This window comes from Eutrema salsugineum, unplaced genomic scaffold, assembly GCF_000478725.1.
Source record: "Eutrema salsugineum unplaced genomic scaffold, Eutsalg1_0 scaffold_8, whole genome shotgun sequence".
Classification (NCBI taxonomy): Eukaryota; Viridiplantae; Streptophyta; class Magnoliopsida; order Brassicales; family Brassicaceae; genus Eutrema; species Eutrema salsugineum.
In genome coordinates, this window is record NW_006256414.1 from 4,931,593 (window position 1) to 4,951,493 (window position 19,901).

At 34.0% G+C, this 19,901-nt stretch overlaps 2 protein-coding genes across 2 annotated transcripts; both read left to right on the top strand.

The window, feature by feature from the left end:
- Positions 1-5,242: 5,242 nt before the first annotated feature.
- Positions 5,243-7,047, top strand: LOC18009968 (non-functional NADPH-dependent codeinone reductase 2). Its single transcript, XM_024160152.1, is given in 5 exon segments — positions 5,243-5,508; positions 5,511-5,626; positions 6,029-6,272; positions 6,389-6,568; positions 6,691-7,047. Coding segments are annotated over 5 exon segments (978 nt in total). The 5' UTR covers positions 5,243-5,298; the 3' UTR covers positions 6,919-7,047.
- Positions 7,048-13,174: 6,127 nt separating this feature from the next.
- On the top strand, positions 13,175-14,304 carry LOC18009832 (two-component response regulator ARR3). The gene is made up of 5 exons (XM_006392154.2): positions 13,175-13,429; positions 13,515-13,591; positions 13,667-13,744; positions 13,821-13,891; positions 13,973-14,304. The coding sequence occupies exons 1-5, from the start codon at positions 13,255-13,257 to the stop codon at positions 14,280-14,282; spliced, it is 711 nt and encodes a 236-aa protein (XP_006392216.1). The 5' UTR covers positions 13,175-13,254; the 3' UTR covers positions 14,283-14,304.
- The last annotated feature ends 5,597 nt before the right edge of the window (positions 14,305-19,901 follow it).

The window sequence follows — 19,901 nt, forward strand, 5'->3', positions numbered from 1 at the left end:
GACATGTTGTTAGATTATTTTTTAACCTATGTGGCGTTTTATGTTCTTAATAGGTCGTTTATTATCTTACGTATATTTTAAAAGCGATATATATATCACATTTCATTTTAACTGGGGAAAAATGCCAAAAACCTTCAATTATAACATTTAGCCAAAAAAATTACCATTCGGTAGACAAAATAAATCTTTAACTTTCGTTGAATAATCCATTTAATCCTCAATTTTTTTTTTACCAAGCCGTTTTAGACCTAACGTTAGTCAACTTTTATAGTTGACTAACGATATGACTAAAATGGCTTAATAAATAAAAAGTTGAATTTTTTTGTGAACAAAAAAGTTAGGATTATTTTGGTAAATAAAAAATTGGAAAATTATTTTGGTTTTTTTACCAAAAATTTATTTGGTTAATTAAACATGGTATCAAAACTAGCAAAAAAGATTGGTTAATTGCATACAATCAGATAAAATTGTTTCATGTCCACACTTACGAGAAAGATAAGAATCAGCAAAGATAATCAATTTCGTCAAAATAAAAAGTAAATTTAAGGCTAAAAATTGAATAAATAAAATAATGCATAAACTTAATTTTATACAGTAACAATTACTTTAGAGATAAAGTTTAACGTGATATCAAAACTACTAAATGGATTATTTACCTATAATATTATTTAATAAAATCCTTCTCTCCGTGTAAGTCGCTTGCCAAATACCTAGTTAATGATGTATGATGTTCATTAAATTTTGATTTCCTACTGATTACATCTACTTTAGAATAACTTGGTAGCTAAATTGTATAAGAAGAACAATCATTTCTATCTATTTATTGAAAATGTTAAGATTTTTGTCTTTTTGGCTTTTAATTGATTTGGTAACCAATTTAAAAGAGGAAAAAATAGGGTAAATTTAAAAATAGACAATTTGCTATATAGATTAAGACCCGGTTAAAATTTGCCAATAAGGAAAAACAGTGTTTCAGGTGAAAATTTTGAATTCCAAATTGTGGCAGATTACTAAAAGAACCCTCGAGCTAACTTTTTCTATTTTGCTAATTGTATTTTTGATTTAATTTAAATGACAGAAGAAAAGATAATATCGACCTCTATAGGTTCATGTAGATAGCGTAGGTCTGCTTGTAGGCATTTGAGAACCACAAAATATAACAGCTCTGGAATTTCTCTCTCATCAATCTTCTTTATTTAACATATAAGTTATACAATTATATAACTTCTTATCAAACTACATACTTTGTTAGCATGGTAAGTTTCTGTATTTTTGAAACAAAAATTATTTTTGTATTCTTTGACACCTCTGAGTTGCTATATTTGATTCGATTATTGATTATATCAGAACTCATTAACATATACATTATATAGTTATATTAAACATTATCAATCTAAATAATTATATTCATGTGTATGCATCTACTTAATATATAAGTTATACAATTACATAATTTTTTTTTATCAAACTAGATACTTTGTATGCATGATAAGTTTCTGCATTCTTAAAAAAAAGGATTGCTGCATTCTTTGACACTTGTATATTTGGTTTGATAATTGATTATATCAGACCCCGTTAACATATACGTTATAGAGATATATGAAACGTTAGCAGTATAAATAATTTTTTAGCGCACTGTTTTTATCTGATATACGTTAACATATAAGTTATACAATTACTTAACATATTATAAAGCTATATAATTTGTTAGCGTGCTTAATTTCAGTTGCTATAATTGGCTTATCGAGTATTAATTTAAATTTATATGTGTAATAATATAGTTAACATGTTAAGTGGAATATTAGAGATATATCAAAACATTTATATGGTATAGTAAATGAATTGTAATCATCTGTAAAATATATTAGCAATCTAACACTCAATTTAGAAACCTAATTCCAAATTCAAAAATATTTAGAGTGAGTGCAGCTTTTGGATTCAAAGATAACCAGCTATATATTATCCAACTATATATTATTTTGATATATTAAAACATTTGTTAGATGGTATAAACATTTTTTGATTGTTAACTTTCAAATTAACATTTTTCCAACTTAACTCATCGAAATCTCCGTCTTCAACAATCTCTCTCTCAATCTCAGATCCATAATTTTAGAGAAGAAACAAAATTTTGAATTTACATCAACAGATACATTCAGAGAAGAGACGAAACTAAAAATAACTTTGATTTAGATAAGATAAACATGTTTGATTAGTTCTCTCGAAAAAATTGAAACCAAACCAGAGAAATTGATCAGTATGGCTTCTGGGTCGCCAAAACTGCTGGAAAACGACGGTTGCTTCATAGTCGCCAGAAGCTTCCCCAATTGTGAGTCTCGTAATCTTTGCTTCTTCATGATCAAGCGCATTAAGGATGGCCTTCACGACTTTCGATTTCTGGTAAGAGTTAACCCTTTCACCTACTGGTTCATGACCGGCGGCGAAAATCCTTGCGGGAAAACTAAAATTGGACATGTGTTTGGGTTGAACTGACAAGAAGAACAATAAATCAGAACGGGTGTACTGCGAATCAAGAAATTACAGTTGAAAGTAAGAATATTTGCAACAAAAAAATCACAAATTTTACCGAAAGTGGAAGACGGATAGTGGGAGCATGGTGTAAATGGCTTGAGGAGAGGACAAAAACCGTCTTTGGACTTTTGTAGTTTTGAGATCCAATCTAACAAGAAGTTTACCTAAAATTTATATTCGAACCAGATTTATTCGAAACTGTAACAAAATATCGGCGATATTAACAAAGAAGGAAGCAATAAATGTCGTATTTTAAAATATAAATAAATGTAGTATTATCTTCTCGTTCAATAAAAAATTATTAAATCTGACACACAATCTCGAAATGCAGATGAATGATCTTAGCTATAGGCTCGATAGTATAGGGGTAATGTTGTATTAAAAGAAATAGCACAGTGTCGGAACAGTGGACTTTCCTTCTTAGCAAATTATGAACAGTCCCAAGTATATACAGCACATTTTCTTTAAATTTAATGATGGACAAATTTATACGAAAACTCCGACTTTTATTTTTCAGTTAATCTCCATTTCTGATCTAACAAGGCAAATAAAGAGAGTAATATAATTAACAGATTTGAACTTTTGATATACCTTAATTTGAGTACTTCGCACAAACTTATACTGTAAGTACCAAAAACTGACTCGAAATAGTATTCTTGCATAGCAAATAGAGAAAAAAACTTCAAATAAGGATGTTTATTCTCCCATGTAAGTTGCTCTCATCAAATCGAACCTGGAAATCTTGGAATCATCGGTCAATGTTTTTGGTGTCTTCTAGTTGGTATAACACCCAAATTTCTACAGTGAGCACAATCTGATAATATGAAGATATATACAGAAAAATAGGAATACAAATCACAAAACGGATACCGAATATGCGATTGGAATAGAAGGTTATGTGCGGAGGCGAGATATTCTTTCTTTAATTATTTATATGCCTGTAGTGTGACGGTTTGAACACACCTAAGAATCCCAAGATACAACTAAACCGTTTCTATGTTTCGCAACACTCGAGAACAAAGCTTAGGAACCCTGATTCTTGTGTTGTACTCTCAGACTCTAAGACACATGAAAAATAAGAAGATAGGGATTGTTGTGTTTAGCCTTAAGCCAAAAACTAACAAACTTGGCTTAATGGACAATCCAAAATCAGCGATCGAAACGATGACCTAAAATATGTGCTAGGCTCCTTGGAAAATCCGAAATCAGCAAGCTTGAGATCCCACGACTCTTCAAAAGCGGTGGAAGGAACAAGGAGAATGTTGTCTGGCTTAAGGTTGCAGTGAGCGTAACTTCGGAGTGAAGAGCTTTGGGTCCTTGGATCTGATATGATCATGGATCCGGAGGAAGCTGCTGAGGTTCAGGAAGAGGCATTGGTCATTACGGTCCAATGACACAATCTAAGATCCGGAAGTTTGCGTTCCAGAACATGGAGATTCAAGTCCAGATCGAGGAAGAACAGCTTACACATCCAGTTCTAACCTCAATATAATTTGTGAATTTTACTTGAGGTTTGGCCGAAGATATAAGTCTGTTGTACTTTTTTCATGCTTTTGGTTTTGTCCCAATGGGTTTTTCTAGTGGAGGTTTTGACGAAGCAATGGACTTACATCCCATTCTCGGTCCAAACTCATTAAGAATGTTAAGGGTCATTTTCGGCTGGAAGCTCAAATGTCAGTCAAACAGACAAAGTTGTCGAAGGATCATTCAAACTTTAATTAATTTTAATATTTGCTTCTTTAATTACTTTTGTAATTTTGCGAGTATGGCTCTTGGCCTACTCCTTCCCCTATATAAATGATGTAGAGATCTCATATCTCATTGTTCACCTTTTTTATAAAATCGTTTCATTTAGAGAAGTTTTCTTTTTGGTTTATTGCAAACTCTTTCTGATTTCTTGGTAGTTAGCCAACAGATTATTTTCGATTTATCAAGTATTTTTCATCCACTTGACACAGCCTTCATCAGTTGTTTCGTAGATTTGTTTTAAGTTGAGTTTAGGGATCAAAGATTTTCGGAAATTCATTTCTCATGCTTTGACATCTTACTCCGCGAATTCAATCAACAAGGTTGCCACAGCTTTGTTTCAAAAACTTATTGTGAGTTTGGGGCTTAAGGATCTTCGAGTTCAGTGGCGGATCTACATGCATCAAAAAGGGGGCACTTGCCCCCACTGAAATTTTTTTATAATGTATCAAAGTTCTAATCATTTGTCTTCATTAAAAGTCATTTTCTTCCCATATTTTTATGTTTGCCCCCACTAATTTTTTTTTCCTGCATCTGCCCCTGTTCGAGTTCATACTCACGCCTTAGCATCTAGTTTCGCATTTCCTTGGAGTCGAGGATTTATTAATCTTTACCAACCTTGAGCGTGATTTCTTTAAGAAGATCGTATCAAAATCATAAATGAGCGGAGCATCCGTGTGATTATATTCTCATACGGTGGTATCTCAACGAAAACGGAAGCTTAGAGATACAACATCAATTTTTTATTTAATTTAAAAATTAATATATAAATAGACTAAAGTTTTTTTAAAAAATTAGGACTGACAATTAATTTTCTTTGAAAACGATCATGTTACGCTCAAAATGATGTTCGTCAAATGGCGCACATGCCGCTGCCTAGGCGGCTTTAGATTTGATCAGTTTGTATAAATTTTTCTTTATAAATTAAGAGAAAGTATCAGCATCACTCACTCAGTTAAGCCACTGATAAACGATTTGCACGAAGCAAACTTTCTTTGACTTTTGTTTTGGCTTTTGACAATGTCTTTGAATTTGATTACACTCCCCACGCTCGGAATAGGATCCGGCAATCACTTGATGCCGGTTCTAGGACTCGGAACAGCCGCGTCTCCGCCGCCGAAACCGTTGGTGCTGAAAGAGACTGTGCTTGAGGCTATCAAGCTCGGCTATCGTCACTTTGACACGTCTCCGAGGTACCAGACGGAGGAGCCTCTCGGCGAAGCTCTAGCGGGGAGGCGTTTTCTCTCGGCTTAGTCCAATCTCGATCTGAGCTCTTTGTCACTTCCAAGCTTTGGTGCGCCGATGCTCATCGCGGCCTCGTCGTACCGGCGATGCAACGGAGTTTGAAGTAAGATTCATCTTCCTTTTTGATTAAGAAACGATTTTCAGATGAGATTTGGGGAATATAAAGAAGAAAAAAATAAAAGGACGAATGCTCAAGATTCAAGAATCCAGGATGTTTGGAGAATTTGAAGTATTGATTATAGAGACTTTATTATTAGTTTTTTTTATTGTTATTATTAGGTTTATTTATATACATAAACCTAATAATAAATTCAGAAATCTGATTTTTAAAATTCTCATATTGAAATGAAAGGTTTGAACAAATCTTTTTATTTTTTTTTGTTTGTCCGAAACACATTCTGATTCAAAATTATCTATCTCAAAAATTGTATCACTAATTGTGGTTTTGAATTAATCAAACCAAACTTGATGTAAATGATCTCTTTGGCACATCATGTTTTTGCAGAAACCTTAAGCTTGATTATCTTGATCTCTACTTGATTCATTGGCCAGTGAGCTCAAAACCTGGTAAATTTAAGTTTCCAATCGAAAAAGATGATTTTCTTCCGATGGATTACGAAACAGTTTGGTCAGAGATGGAGGAGTGCCAGAGACTCGGGCTTGCAAAATGTATCGGAGTGAGCAATTTCTCATGCAAGAAGCTTCAACACATCCTCTCTAACGCCAAAATCCCGCCTAGCGTCAATCAAGTAAATCAAACCTTGTCGAATTACATAAACCTTGTCAAAACTTTTCTTTTGTTAAAAGAGTTTAGATGAAGTTGAAAGAATTGGAGATATTTATTTATTATAAATGAATGTGAAAGATGGAGATGAGTCCAGTATGGCAACAGAGGAAGCTAAGGGAGTTTTGTAAGTCGAAGGGCATTGTTGTGACAGCTTATTCGGTATTGGGATCGAGAGGAGCATTTTGGGGAACTCACAAAATCATGGAGTCTGATGTTCACAAAGAAATAGCTGAGGCCAGAGGAAAAACAGTGGCACAGGTACTAACTTGCAAAAGAAAGTTGAGATGGAACTTTGTTTTGGGGGATGCAAGTTTTGAAGCCTAGCTTTCGCTTTTTGTAATGGAAACTTTTGTTAAAAGATGAATAAATTTTGTTGACAGGTGAGTATGAGATGGGCCTATGAGGAAGGAGTGAGCATGGTGGTGAAGAGTTTTAAGAAAGAGAGATTAGAGGAAAATCTGAAGATATTTGATTGGTCTTTGACAGAGGAAGAGAAACATAGAATCTCCACAGAGATTCCTCAGTCAAGAATCGTTGGCGGTGAGGTTTATATCTCTGAGAAAGGCCCCATCAAATCTGTAGCCGAAATGTGGGATGGGGAGATATGATGATGATCACTTCGTATGAAAGTGGTCCAATGGAAAGGATGTACTTACTAGTCTTTCTCTTGTTATTAAATAATGGAAAGGGTATCAAAACTTTCATTAAAAAAAAAGACCAAAAGAGCCACAAAATCTTACTACCCGAGATTTAAAAAATAGAGAGCATTACATATATAACTATAGCGGCTGCTCAGACACTATCAAGTATCTACCATGTTGGTTCACTGAGTGTAAGGTGCGATTGAATACGACTAAACATAGCAATGTTTCTTACGATAGCTATAGCAATAGAGCTTGCTTTACATATTACCAACCCAAAGGAATACGATAGTTAACCTGAAGATTTGCTACAACCCACGTATGACATATAGCAGCCGAATCATCTGGTCTCGAAATCGCATCTATTCCAGCTAGATGAACTTTGGCAAGTAATAGTCAGGATCAAAATTTTTTGGCAAATAACAAACCGAGTCAAGTAATTTGCAGCTATTCGATCAATTTATTTTTGTTGAGTACTTTGATTTAAAGAAGTACTTGTTTTAGAGGGGTCAAGTACAAGTAACAAAACAAATTATTTGGACTGGCCAAACCGAGTAGCAAGTACTTCCCCTGTGCCCAGCTCTAGAACTCGTGTGTCCCGTGGCCACTTCATTGAGTACACATATCTAACCCTATCACTGACGTCAGCGTACGCAATTGTCTACATACTTTAAGCCCATGGGATTTAATCAATTAGCATGCATTATCAAGCCTATTACGCTGAACGAGCCCATTATTGTTCGCATAGTGATTGATTGCTAAATCTCATACTTACAAATTTGTGTAAGTTTTTAGATTAGGAATTTATAACAATGAGTCAGATTTATCTTGAGTACAATCAAAATTATTAAATAAATTGGATTTATATTGATTGGATATGAATGAATAAAGGTTTATTTCGAAGAGATGAATTACAAAGAGAGCTTTGAATGAATTAGGGCTAGGAAATATAAGTTTTTAGCTAAGTCTTGAGACTCTTTTTATAACTCCCTTGAGATCTAAACTGCCTCCGCGAGTCTGGAAATACTTATGCCACTTCTCCTCTGTGAATTCTATAACGAATTTAAACCGTTGTAGAATATCTTGACTAAGTCAGATACGTACATGTTGAAAAGTATCTATGAGATATATGATTTACCAGATTTGCAAGTTCTGAGATTGTATGCCTCTGGAATAGTTACAAGTGATATAGGCTAGTGAAGCAGATACAAGCCATGGAGCATTTATATCTGTTAACTATAACCTTAAGAAATTCCACTGGTTTGGAATGTTTTCTTCGGGATAAGAGGTTCTCCAGCTACAACGAAGGTTTAACTCTCGGAAGCAATACAATTTCATATCCACTTAGAGTACCTCTTGCTACAATTTCGAGTATTCGCTTCCTCGAAATACAGGACTCAGATATACCGAAGATTGAGATAGAAGGGGCACGCAGCAATGAGTCTGAGATAGTTGGACCGTGGTTTCCAAGTGACATTTGCCTTACTAATTAACCTCCGCAAAGTGAGAGTAGATCACTGTACTGGTCTAAAGGAATTGACGTGGCTGATTTTTGCTCCACATTTGGCTACTCTATATTTGGTATTGTTACCGGATATAGAACACATCATAAGCAAAGACGAGGAAGCTGTGTTGCGTCGTACTTGTGAGTTTGGAGATGTCACTCCTTTTCATGAACTGGAATTCCTTACTTTGAGGAATTTGGGTAATCTGAAGAGCATATATTGGGATCCTTTGCTGTTTGGCAAGCTTAAAGAAATCAACATTAAAAGCTGTCCAGGGTTAACAAAACTTCCACTTAATTCTACTAGCGCGAATCAAAATGTCGTCATAAAAGCAGAAGAAGAATGGCTGAAAGGGCTTTTATGGGATGATGATGCGACTAAGGAGCGGTTTCTCCAAAGCTAACAAAAGGTTTCTACTCTGTTTCTATATATGGATACTTTGTGAACTTTTGTTACATAAATCGCTCATGTGCTATATGGTTTTTCATTGTTTGTTAGGCTTTATAGGAGGAGATCTTCAGCCTCCAAGACTTGCGTACTTGTGACAGAATTCCCCTCTCTCTCTCACACTGGAATTGCTTTGTGTGTATTTTCAATTATTAAAGAAAAAATTTCATTGTTCTTTCTGTACATTTCGTTTCCAAATGTTTCTCCGCCATGTTTGTTTGTTATTACGCCTGTTTCTTTGGAACTTAATTGCTTGAGAGCCAAATGATTTGCTTCTTTGTTCTTCTTTTTTCTTTAATGAGATCGGAGAACTATATATGAAACCCAAAATCTTATTCCTCCATGACTAATAGGTATGACAAGAGATGGAAGAAGTTGGAGGCTATTAAATTTAGATGAGTACTTTGATGTATAGGACACTAATACTCTATGGTTAGTAGAACAAACGAAACGTTGTTCCATTGCAGCGGTAAACCGGATTCCGTTTAAGCCTAATCGATTATTCTCCATCGAGGTTACGTTGATTTCATTTGAGGTATTTAACGCTTTTTAAAGCTGAAAGTAAACGTGACACGAATAATATAATGATCGTAATCAATTAATAGTAGAATTGATTGATATTTTTGTAATATTGTTCGAGTGTTGATAAGGATAATTGATTGTTGTTCTTATCAAAAGTTCATTCAAATTCTATTTCCTACTGTTCTACTTTAGAATAATTTGATAGCTTAAGTGTTTCCACATATAAGAAGAACAATCGTTTTCTTTCGATTTATTGTTAAAGTTTTTGGCTTTTGATTGATTTGGGTGAATTTATTTAAAAATCTAATGATGGACAAATTGATTCGACAACTCCGACTTTTATTATGCAGTTAATTTCCATTGCTTATCTCTCAAGGCAAATAAATAGAGTAATACTAACAGATTTGAACTTTTTGTATACCTTAATTTATATACCTCGCACAAACTTATACTGCAAGTACCAAAAAGTGACTCGAAATAGTATTCTTGCACAGCAAGTAGAGAAACAGACTCAAATAAGAAACAGACTATCTATGGACCCAATCTCTATATAGATGTAGGAATCTTGGAGGAGTATCCCTAACCCAACCCTAACCCTAACCCTGAGCTCTTTCTCAAAATACTTCATGTGTTTGAGACACGATGATTTCTTTGCATAAAGTCGATGATTTGAGAGTCCATCCTGAGAGAGATATAACCGAAACTCCCTTGGCTGAGAATAGAGACAATCGTCAATGAAGACTCGTTTAAGTTCGACACTAGAAAAAAATCTTCTTTATTTGAAGAATCAGTTTTGTTCATATCTAAACTTTAATTGATGTTTTAAACTTATTCCATGTACAAAAAGATTTGAGAGAAACCTGATAGAAAAAGGTTAAAAACAATTAATGAAATGGGATATATAACCTAAAAACTGTGAGAAGAAATTCACAAAACAATTGGTTTCTAGAAAAGTTATCTACAGAACAAAAATCATACAAGCATATTAAAAATGAATTAGCAGTGCATATACCGTCTAATCACGTCATCAACTAATAATCGAATCGATTGATCTTTTAGAACACTAGTTGAGAAAGACAAAGACAAAGCAAAAGCAATGTCCCAGATTTTATCACGTTGTATTGTCTGAAACAGCAAATCATGGTTGAAAAAAAATTAAAAAAAGTCCAGTGTTTTTTAAAAGATAAAAAATGCCAAAAAATTCCTCAACTATTTAATTTTTTTGAAGAAACCTACATAAATTTTTAGCGTTGTTAAAAACACACATAAACTATTTTTTATCTATAAAAATATCTAAACTTTTAAAGTTCTTTTTTCATCCATTTAATTTCATGACCTTTAACGAACATAACATAATCAATAAACAATATTAATTTTTTGTAAAAAATGCTAAAAAAATATCTTAACTATTTAATTTTGTTAGAAATCCACACAAACTTTTTGCATTATCAGAAATCCATACAAACTATTTTTTTTATCTAAAAAAAATCCAAACTTTTAAAGTTCCATTTTCCCTCCTCAAATTTCACAGTCATTAATAAACATAACGGAATCGAGAAACTACGTTAGTTTTCTGTAATACACTGTTGGATTGATACCATAAATGTTACCCTTAAAAAATTTCCAAATCGATTTGAGAAAGAAAAACATAAACCCTAAATTTTTTGCTATTTTTAAGAAATTAAGTGAAAGCAGTTGAAAAAATGTTTAGTAGAGCAATAAATCATGTTCAAAACACATACATTATCTCTTCGAATTGCTCTTATTAGTCTTATATATCATAACATGCACTGTTTCCAACTCGATTTAGACTACTAACCATATTTTTCAACCAATTTCATTTAATTTCTAAAAGTAAGAAAGAGAAAAATTAGGGTTTATATTTTTTTTACTCAAATCGATTTAGAGATTTTCTAAAAATAACAATGGTATCAATCTGATAGCAATTAGTATTTGTTACAAAAAGTAATGCAGTTTTTCGAAGCCTTTATGTCTATTAATGACCGTGAAATTTGAGGAGGAAAAATGAAACTTTAAAAAGTTTGGATATTTTTCTAGATCAAAAAACAGTCTGTGTGGATTTCAAGCTACGCACAAAATTTATGTGGGTTTCTAGCAAAATTAAATAGTTGATGTATATTTTAGCATTTTTTCCTACAAAAAATTGATATTTTTTTTTACAAAAAATTGATGTTGTTTATTGATTCTGTTATGTCAGTTAATGACCGCAAAATTAGAATGGGAAAATAAAATTTTAAAAAGTTTAGATACTTTTATGGATCGAAAAAATAGTTTAATATTAAAAATTTGTGTAAATTTATTTTAAAAATTAAATAATTGAAATATTTTTTAGCATTTTTTTAATAAAAAATTGTTCAACAAATAAAATGGGTCCCACTTAGATCTCTTAGGGCCCACAGATCTAAACTCAACGTGAACGTACGCAATATCTTTTTCCTTTTCTTTTTAATTAAAGTGTAAATTAGCGATGAGATATCGAGATTAAGTAAATGACAAATACAATGTGATCAATTATATAACTGAACAAAGCCAAATCAATTTTTTTACTTTGATTTAATATTTAGGTGAAACTTGAACATGTTATTCTATAAAATGTATTTTAAAACTATAATGGTATTCACATTCACGTCACGTGAATCTATACACGTTGAATATTTGTCTGTCCATTCATGTTTAATATTTAGAACTAATAAAATTTATAGAAGTTTGTATTTAAAGTCAGTGGTTCAACTGGTATAAATTATGAACTGGCATTACGAATGAAAACTTTTCAAAATGAAAAATCTAAACCACAACAAAGAGACGTTTGGTAGAAAAAGACTTTAAAACCAAAATGCATGCCTATGGAAATGATGTAGATACGTTTTAATGGTGTTTTTGGCAATCTCTGTTTATTTGTGTTTTCTTTTAAATATTGCAATATGGTTTTTCGTTTAATATTCAAACACTTTTTTTATTGTATCCAACTAATCTTAACTAAAAACAGAGAATTTTATTGTGGATTCTGAATTTTATTCCGGTGGTTCTACAATTTTTTTTTCAAATTTTTTGCTTGCGAATTTGAGTTTTTAAAAAGATTTAGCTCTAGTTAGATTTTAATGATTTTCAACTGCGTAAAAAAAAAACAACACGAGCAGACTTTTCCAATGGCCAAAGGAAGTGAAAAAAAAAAACTAATTACACAAATATTGAAAGTTCAGTTTGATATCTCTAATGATCTTAATTGGTTATAATTATACATAATGCATGCATTAGGATATGCTTCTATAAAAGAGAAGGAATATGCATGCACCTGCATCTAGTGACTTTTTGGAATTGCACTATAACTAAGCTCATGGTTTAACAGTGTTTTAAAATCTTTTAGTGGATTCAGATGGGAAAACTCTTCTGATGGCTATGTAAGTCTTATTGGCAAATTATATTGATCAATCTCACTATCACTTTGTCCAGTCCTAACATTATTATCATCCGTTTTGATTACTGATTACTAAACACCTTCGATGATCAATCTTCTCTGATAAAATCTTATAATTTAAGTCGTTTTGTTGGTAATATTGGACATACTTCTCATTAGAAGGCTATTTTTTTTTCAACATACTAAATAGCCTTTTCACTTGTATGTTCTGTTGTAGAATGTTTTATTATAATGCAGAAAACAAAATACACCAATAAGGATTTGATTGTTAAACAGTTAAAGCAATAATGGAACTATAAAAGAAAGTGGAGGACAATAAGAAGAAGAGCAAGCAAAACACACAGAGTTTGGCACTTTCTCTGATTTTCCTACACTGGACAGAGAGAGAGAGCTATGACCAGAGACGGTGGCGTTTCGTGTCTACGAAGATCAGAGATGATCGGGATAGGAATCGGAGAATTAGAATCTCCGCCGTTGGATTCTGACCAGGTTCACGTTCTAGCCGTTGATGACAGCCTCGTCGATCGCATCGTCATCGAGAGATTGCTTCGTATTACCTCCTGCAAAGGTCTGTTTCATCTTCTTCTTCTTCTTCTTCTTCGTTTGATTACCTCATGCGAAAAGCTAATCTCCGGCGGCGAATTCATATGCAGTCACGGCGGTTGATAGTGGATGGCGAGCTCTCGAATTCTTAGGATTAGACGACGATAAAGCCTCCGTCGAATTCGATGTAATCACTCAAAGAGAGCTTTCCAGATTCCGGATTTTAATTTATGATTTTTGATTTTGAATCTTGATTTTTCAGAGATTGAAAGTTGATTTGATAATCACTGACTATTGTATGCCTGGAATGACTGGATACGAGCTTCTCAAGAAGATTAAGGTACGAAATTTTCTCGCCATGGAAAAAATTTTCTCTTAAGGTTTCCTGGAAAATTTGTTGATCTTTCTAAAAACAGGAATCGACTAGTTTCCGGGAAGTTCCAGTTGTAATTATGTCGTCGGAGAACGTACTCACTCGAATCGACAGGTGAATCTCTCGCCGGAAATTTGTTTTTTCCCAATTCATCAGAATGCAGATTGATTATAGAAAAAAACGATAAATCTGCAGATGCCTTGAAGAAGGTGCGGAGGATTTCTTACTGAAACCGGTGAAACTCGCCGACGTGAAACGCCTGAGGAATTACTTGACGAAAGACGTAAAAGTCGCCGACGGGAATAAACCGATTGCTCCGCCGTCGCCGTCATCCACCACCACCACCGCGGACGCTACTTTACCTTCGTCTCCGGTAGAATTCGTTTCAACATCGCCTTCGCCTCCTGTTACAGATGACGATTCGTTGAAATCGTCGCCGGAGTCTTCAGCTTCGCCGATGGATTCGCCGATAAGACCGATGGAGAAAATGAGGAGATCCGTGTGATAACTGTCTCCGTTAACTTTTTACTTTTGACGGTTTTATTTGACTGTACGTTGACTTGACGCCGTCAGTTTATAGATCTCTCTCTTTTCTATATATATATCCACGTGGGTCTCTTTACCCACGAACGAAAACCTTTTGGATTTCTTGTATTTAATTACTTTATTATATTTCGTTAATTTCTAATTCAAGGTAATGTTTTTTCTTTCGTTAACCATCTTTTTTTTTTAATCACATAATCTACGAAAAATACCATTTTTTGGCAACGTACTGTTTCTAGCTACTAGGTGTATTAGAATATTCTGCTAACCACTTATGAGATTTGAAAGCTGATTTTTAATTCATTAAGGTGTCAGAAATGATTTAATGCCAGCTATGTACGATTTGGGGGATACTTCTCAATAATCATCCAAAAATTCTAAACTAACATTCTTTTTTTCTTTCTAAACTAACATTCACTATGATATACCATTGTATCACCCATTTAAAACGCGATTCTGTTTTTGTTTTTACAAAAAAAAAACGTGATTCTGTTATTCTCATCATTTAGAACATTAATCAATTTTTCATGTTATTTTATATGTTGAAAAAAAGATTGTGCTATATACTATGTTATAAAAAGTATAAATAAAATAAATAAACTATCTTTCATCTACTAAACCAGCCTTTTAGCGTTCTATGATTTTTCAATATAATTCAAGGGTTTTTGCTATTTGATTAATCCACTATTCTACTATTTTTCTGACATACGAGACAATCTGGTTGATAGTAAAAACATAAAACTGAGTTAGCGTATAGTAAAAATACAGATGATATTCATCAGGGTTTCAAACTAAGTCTTTTACTAATTATCCACACTAGTATATATCTATCTATTGTAGTTGCCGAGCGTAAGAGCTTACCATTTTGTTTCATTCTTTTTGGTAGGAGCAGTCTCGGAATCGTAGGAGCGTTCTCGGAATGTCAGAAAAAAGGACGGAGATTACTATATTGTTGTTTTCTTTCTTATTTTTGTCAACGAAGATGAACATTTTTTAAAAACATCATGGAGACAATAAATGCATTGTCTTTTTTTTTTTGTAACAAACAATAAGTGCATTGTCAAAGTAACTAATTAAAGATTATCATGGGGATTCTCATATGATCACGTCAAACCTGATGTCTAACATAAGATTAATTAAGTAAGCATTTTAGCTCCTAATCACACGTACTAATTTTCTTGATTGACACCACGATCAGAATATCTACTTATAGAGAGTATATTATAATGTGTTTTGAAATTTAATTCTTTTGGAGTAAAAGATCAAATCGGATACTAGAAGATGGTCTAGCTAAATTAATTAACGAGACCCTTACAGGCTTACATTGCCCATTGGAACATGGGAAGAGGCATCAATATTTAAATATAAATATGCAAATGCAATGAATCAAAATCAATAATCATTGTAGACAACAGAATCAGTTCAAAGATAGCCCTCACGTTTGGCGTACTAAACTTGTGATAAACCAACTTTTATCTTCTTCCACTTTGATTTCTTGTTTGTTCCCTTAACGTACGGCACATATAAAACTTTTTTATTTGGTTTTCTAAGTAGAACATGCGATAAAACATTGACACATATTTTAAATAAAAAAGAAAAATTTTAAGCGTTGCAAGTGATATTTGCCAAAACTATTCATTGAATTCAGATGTTACTAAAATACTTTCACAAGACTCCCTTATACTGACTGTATACATTGATTTAAGCTTCTTTAATTTACTTTACCCGTGTATGGACAGCTATCTCTGTAAGTTGAAGGTGATATCAACACTATGGTCAATTGAGCTAATACCGGTTTTGGGTTTAGGCTTAATCAGGTTCAAGAGAAGATTAGAGATAACCAGGAAGGTTATTGATTCTGGTCTGATCGAGTTGAACCGGGGTATTTCATATATATATATATATATATATATATTGGAAGATAAGATTAGTCTGTTACAGAGAGAGAATATAGACGTTAGACGATAAGGTAGAGAGAGAAGAAGAGATCGAAGAGGCTTGTTCTTCGTGATCTATGAGTGAATCTCTTGTATCGAGCTTATTCTCTAGTGGATTGTTCTTGCTCGTGCCGTCGAGCCCCAGAGAGTAGCTATCCTCAAAGGAAGTGAACTCTGGGTTAACAAAATCTTGTGTCGTCGCTTATATCTTTCTTTCTCTGTTCGATTCTGTGTTCTTGAGCTGAAATCGGAGCTTAGGTTTGAGGTTTAGGGTTCAACGGACAAGGAGACTTCTCAATGTGGAAGATACAAAGTATGGCTTCCTAGTGAAAACAAGTGTGTAATTAGGAATGCGGTCTTCACTGAAAATACTATGTATAAAGATGTATTCGATAAAAAGCTAAAGCAGAAGTTAGGTGATACTAGTGTGCCTAACGAGAGTCAAGTGTTTGTTGAAGCAACAGGGATCAGTGAGGATCATGTAACTAATGAAGAGTATCTTGGTAGAGGTGGAGTTGATGAGGAAGTAGTAGAAACTGAGGAAGGTATCGCTGAAGAACCAGCTAACTAGAGACAGACAACGCCGAGAGATAGTTAAGCCAGCAAGGTTTACTGAAGACAGCGAAGTGGCATTTGCTTTGTCAGTAGCTGAAGAATTTATATCCGAGGAACCGAAGGACTTCTTTGAAGCTCAACGAAGTGCTGATTGGCCTAAAGGGAAGGTATCGATTACCAGGAAATCTTCTCTCCTGTGGTAAAGCATGTGTCGATTAGGTTCATGCTCTCAGTTGTGGTAAATTTGAACTTAGAGTTGGAGCAGTTGGATGTTAAAACAGCCTTCTTACACGGAAGTATTGATGAAGATATCTACATGGAGCAGCCGGTTGGATATGAAATAAAAGGCAAAAGTAACAAGGTTTGTCATCTGCAAAAGTCTCTCTACGGGTTAAAACAGACCCCAAGACAGTGGAATAAGTGTTTTGATCAATTCATGGTCAGGCATGGTTTTGTGAAGAGCTATTTCGACATGTGTGTCTATATAAAGACTTTGGAGAATCAGGTACATATCTATTTACTCTTATATGTGGATGATATGCTGATTGCTTCCGAGAGTAAGTCTGAAATAGATAAGGTTAAGAAGTTGTTGAATAGCGAATTTGAAATGAAAGATTTAGGGCCAGTCAAGAGGATCTTAGGAATGGATATAGAAAGAGATAGAGAATGTGGAGTTCTCACGTTGTCTCAGTCTAGTTACATTAAGAAGGTTCTGCAAGTTTTTAGAATGGATGAGGCTAAGTCGGTCACAACACCAATAGGATCTCATTTCAAATTGTCAGCTTTGAGAGATGGTGAAGAAAATGCAGGAGAGGTTCCATATTCGAATGCGGTTGGGAGCATAATGTATGCTATGATTGGCACCAGGCCAGATGTGACCTATGCGATTGGTCTAGTGAGTAGGTTTATGAGTAATCCTGGGAAAGATCACTGGACTGCTGTGCAATGGGTTCTAAGGTACTTAAAGGGGACTCAAGACAGAGGTTTGGTATTCAAGAAGAGTTCAGTTGGTTTACAGGTAGAGGGTTACTCTGATTCAGACTTTGCTGGAGACTTGGATAAGAGAAGATCCACTTCAGGGTATGTATTTACTGCAGGTGATAATACAGTGAGCTGGAAGTCGAGTCTTCAATACATTGTGGCGTTATCAACAACAGAAGCTGAATATGTTGCATTGACGGAGGCGGTTAAAGAAGGAATTTGGTTGAAAGGTTTAGCCGAGGAATTAGGATTCAAAAAAAATGTGGTGAAGGTTCACTGCGACTCACAAAGTGCGATATGTCTTGCCAGGAATAATGTGTTCCACGAGAGAACAAAACACATGGCGGTGAAGATGAGTTTTGTGAGAGACATAGTTGATCAAGGAGAGGTTGTAGTGAGCAAGATACATACATCTGAGAATCCTGCAGATATACTAACAAAGGTGATACCAGTTCAGAAGTTTGAGCAAGCTTTGGCTCTGCTCAAAGTAGCCAAGTGCTAGAAGAACGGCTACGCTCGACGGCATGAGGGACAGACTTTGGTAGTGTTGACATCAAGGTGGAGATTGTAAGTTGAAGGTGATATCAACACTATGGTCAATTGAGCTAATACCGGTTTTGGGTTTAGGCTTAATCAGGTTCAAGAGAAGATTGGAGATAACCAGGAAGGTTATTGATTCTGGTCTGATCGAGTTGAACCGGGGTCTTTCATATATATATTGGAAGATAAGATTAGTCTGTTACAGAGAGAGAATATAGACGTTAGACGATAAGGTAGAGAGAGAAGAAGAGATCGAAGAGGCTTGTTCTTCGTGATCTAAGAGTGAATCTCTTGTATCGAGCTTATTCTCTAGTGGATTGTTCTTGCTCGTGCTGTCGAGCCCCAGAGAGTAGCTATCCTGAAAGGAAGTGAACTCTGGGTTAACAAAATCTTGTGTCGTCGCTTACATCTTTCTTTCTCTGTTCAATTCTGTGTTCTTGAGCTGAAATCGGAGCTTAGGTTTGAGGTTTAGATCACTACATCTCGAGCACAGTTAATCTGATATTTACAGGGTTTAGTAAACCGAATACCTTACTATTTTTATTCAAGACGAGGGGGAAAAAAATGAAAAAGACTTATCTTGCCAATGAGAAAATTAAACTGAGTAGGCGTCATTACACGATAAACACATCTGCAAGTTGGAGAGCTGTGTGAACATGAAGAATTTTGAGTTTTGACCAGTACATTCACAGCTGTTTCTCGTAAGACACAAGATTTTGAGTTTTATTGTGCTTAAGCTTTGTTTTTGGTATATGTTATCGATCAAGTCAGTATACTTTTATTTATTAGGCCATATATAGGAGCCTTTTCGATCAGTCATGTATTAGAACTTTCATAACATTTCTACTTATACTTCTCAGGCCATATATAGGAGCCTTTTCGATCAGTCAAGTATTAGAACTTTCATAACATTTCTACTAATACTTCTCAGGCCATAGTAGCCTATTGATGCGACAGAGTTATTGAAATTTTTAATTTTATTATATAATAGAGGGTGTATAAGCCAATTTTGTTAGCACAAAGACTGTTTACACACTTAACTAAACGGTTTGTAGCTATTTGTGATTCTTATAAAAATATTAATTAAACATATAAGAAAAGGTCAAAAGACTGCACCAATATTTCCATTCCAATAACGACTCATCTTTACACTATAATACAAAACAGAATTCATGCTGCTTTGCCAAATATAACCAAATAAGAAAACTGAAGTTCGAGGAAATAAAAAACTAAAACTTACCTTATCAAAGCCCCATTGCATTTGCATAATCCATAAGCAGACCATTTCATATATATAAATTAAAGAAAGACCCCTATGAGTCATGCATGATCTTAAGAGTACTCTCTGGGATCTTAATGAGACTGAAATGAAAGTTTAATTTAGACAAAATCAACAACTAGATTACCAACGGACAAATTTCATTATGTGGAAGAAACATAGGACTCTCTACGTGATCCAGGAAAATTTTGTAACGAACATACCGATCTCCACTTCTTCTTTTAAAGTTTAGCCTTGCCTTTTTTGGGACTGTAACAGAGAATGAAAAACTGGTAAGAAATATAAACTG

Bases quoted from the DNA above. Each gene is read 5' to 3' on its own strand.
- LOC18009832 (XM_006392154.2), top strand. From the start codon at position 13,255: ATGACCAGAGACGGTGGCGTTTCGTGTCTACGAAGATCAGAGATGATC. The intron at 13,592-13,666 runs GTAATCACTCAA...TTGATTTTTCAG, and splicing joins AAGCCTCCGTCGAATTCGAT to AGATTGAAAGTTGATTTGAT. The intron at 13,745-13,820 runs GTACGAAATTTT...TTCTAAAAACAG, and splicing joins AGCTTCTCAAGAAGATTAAG to GAATCGACTAGTTTCCGGGA.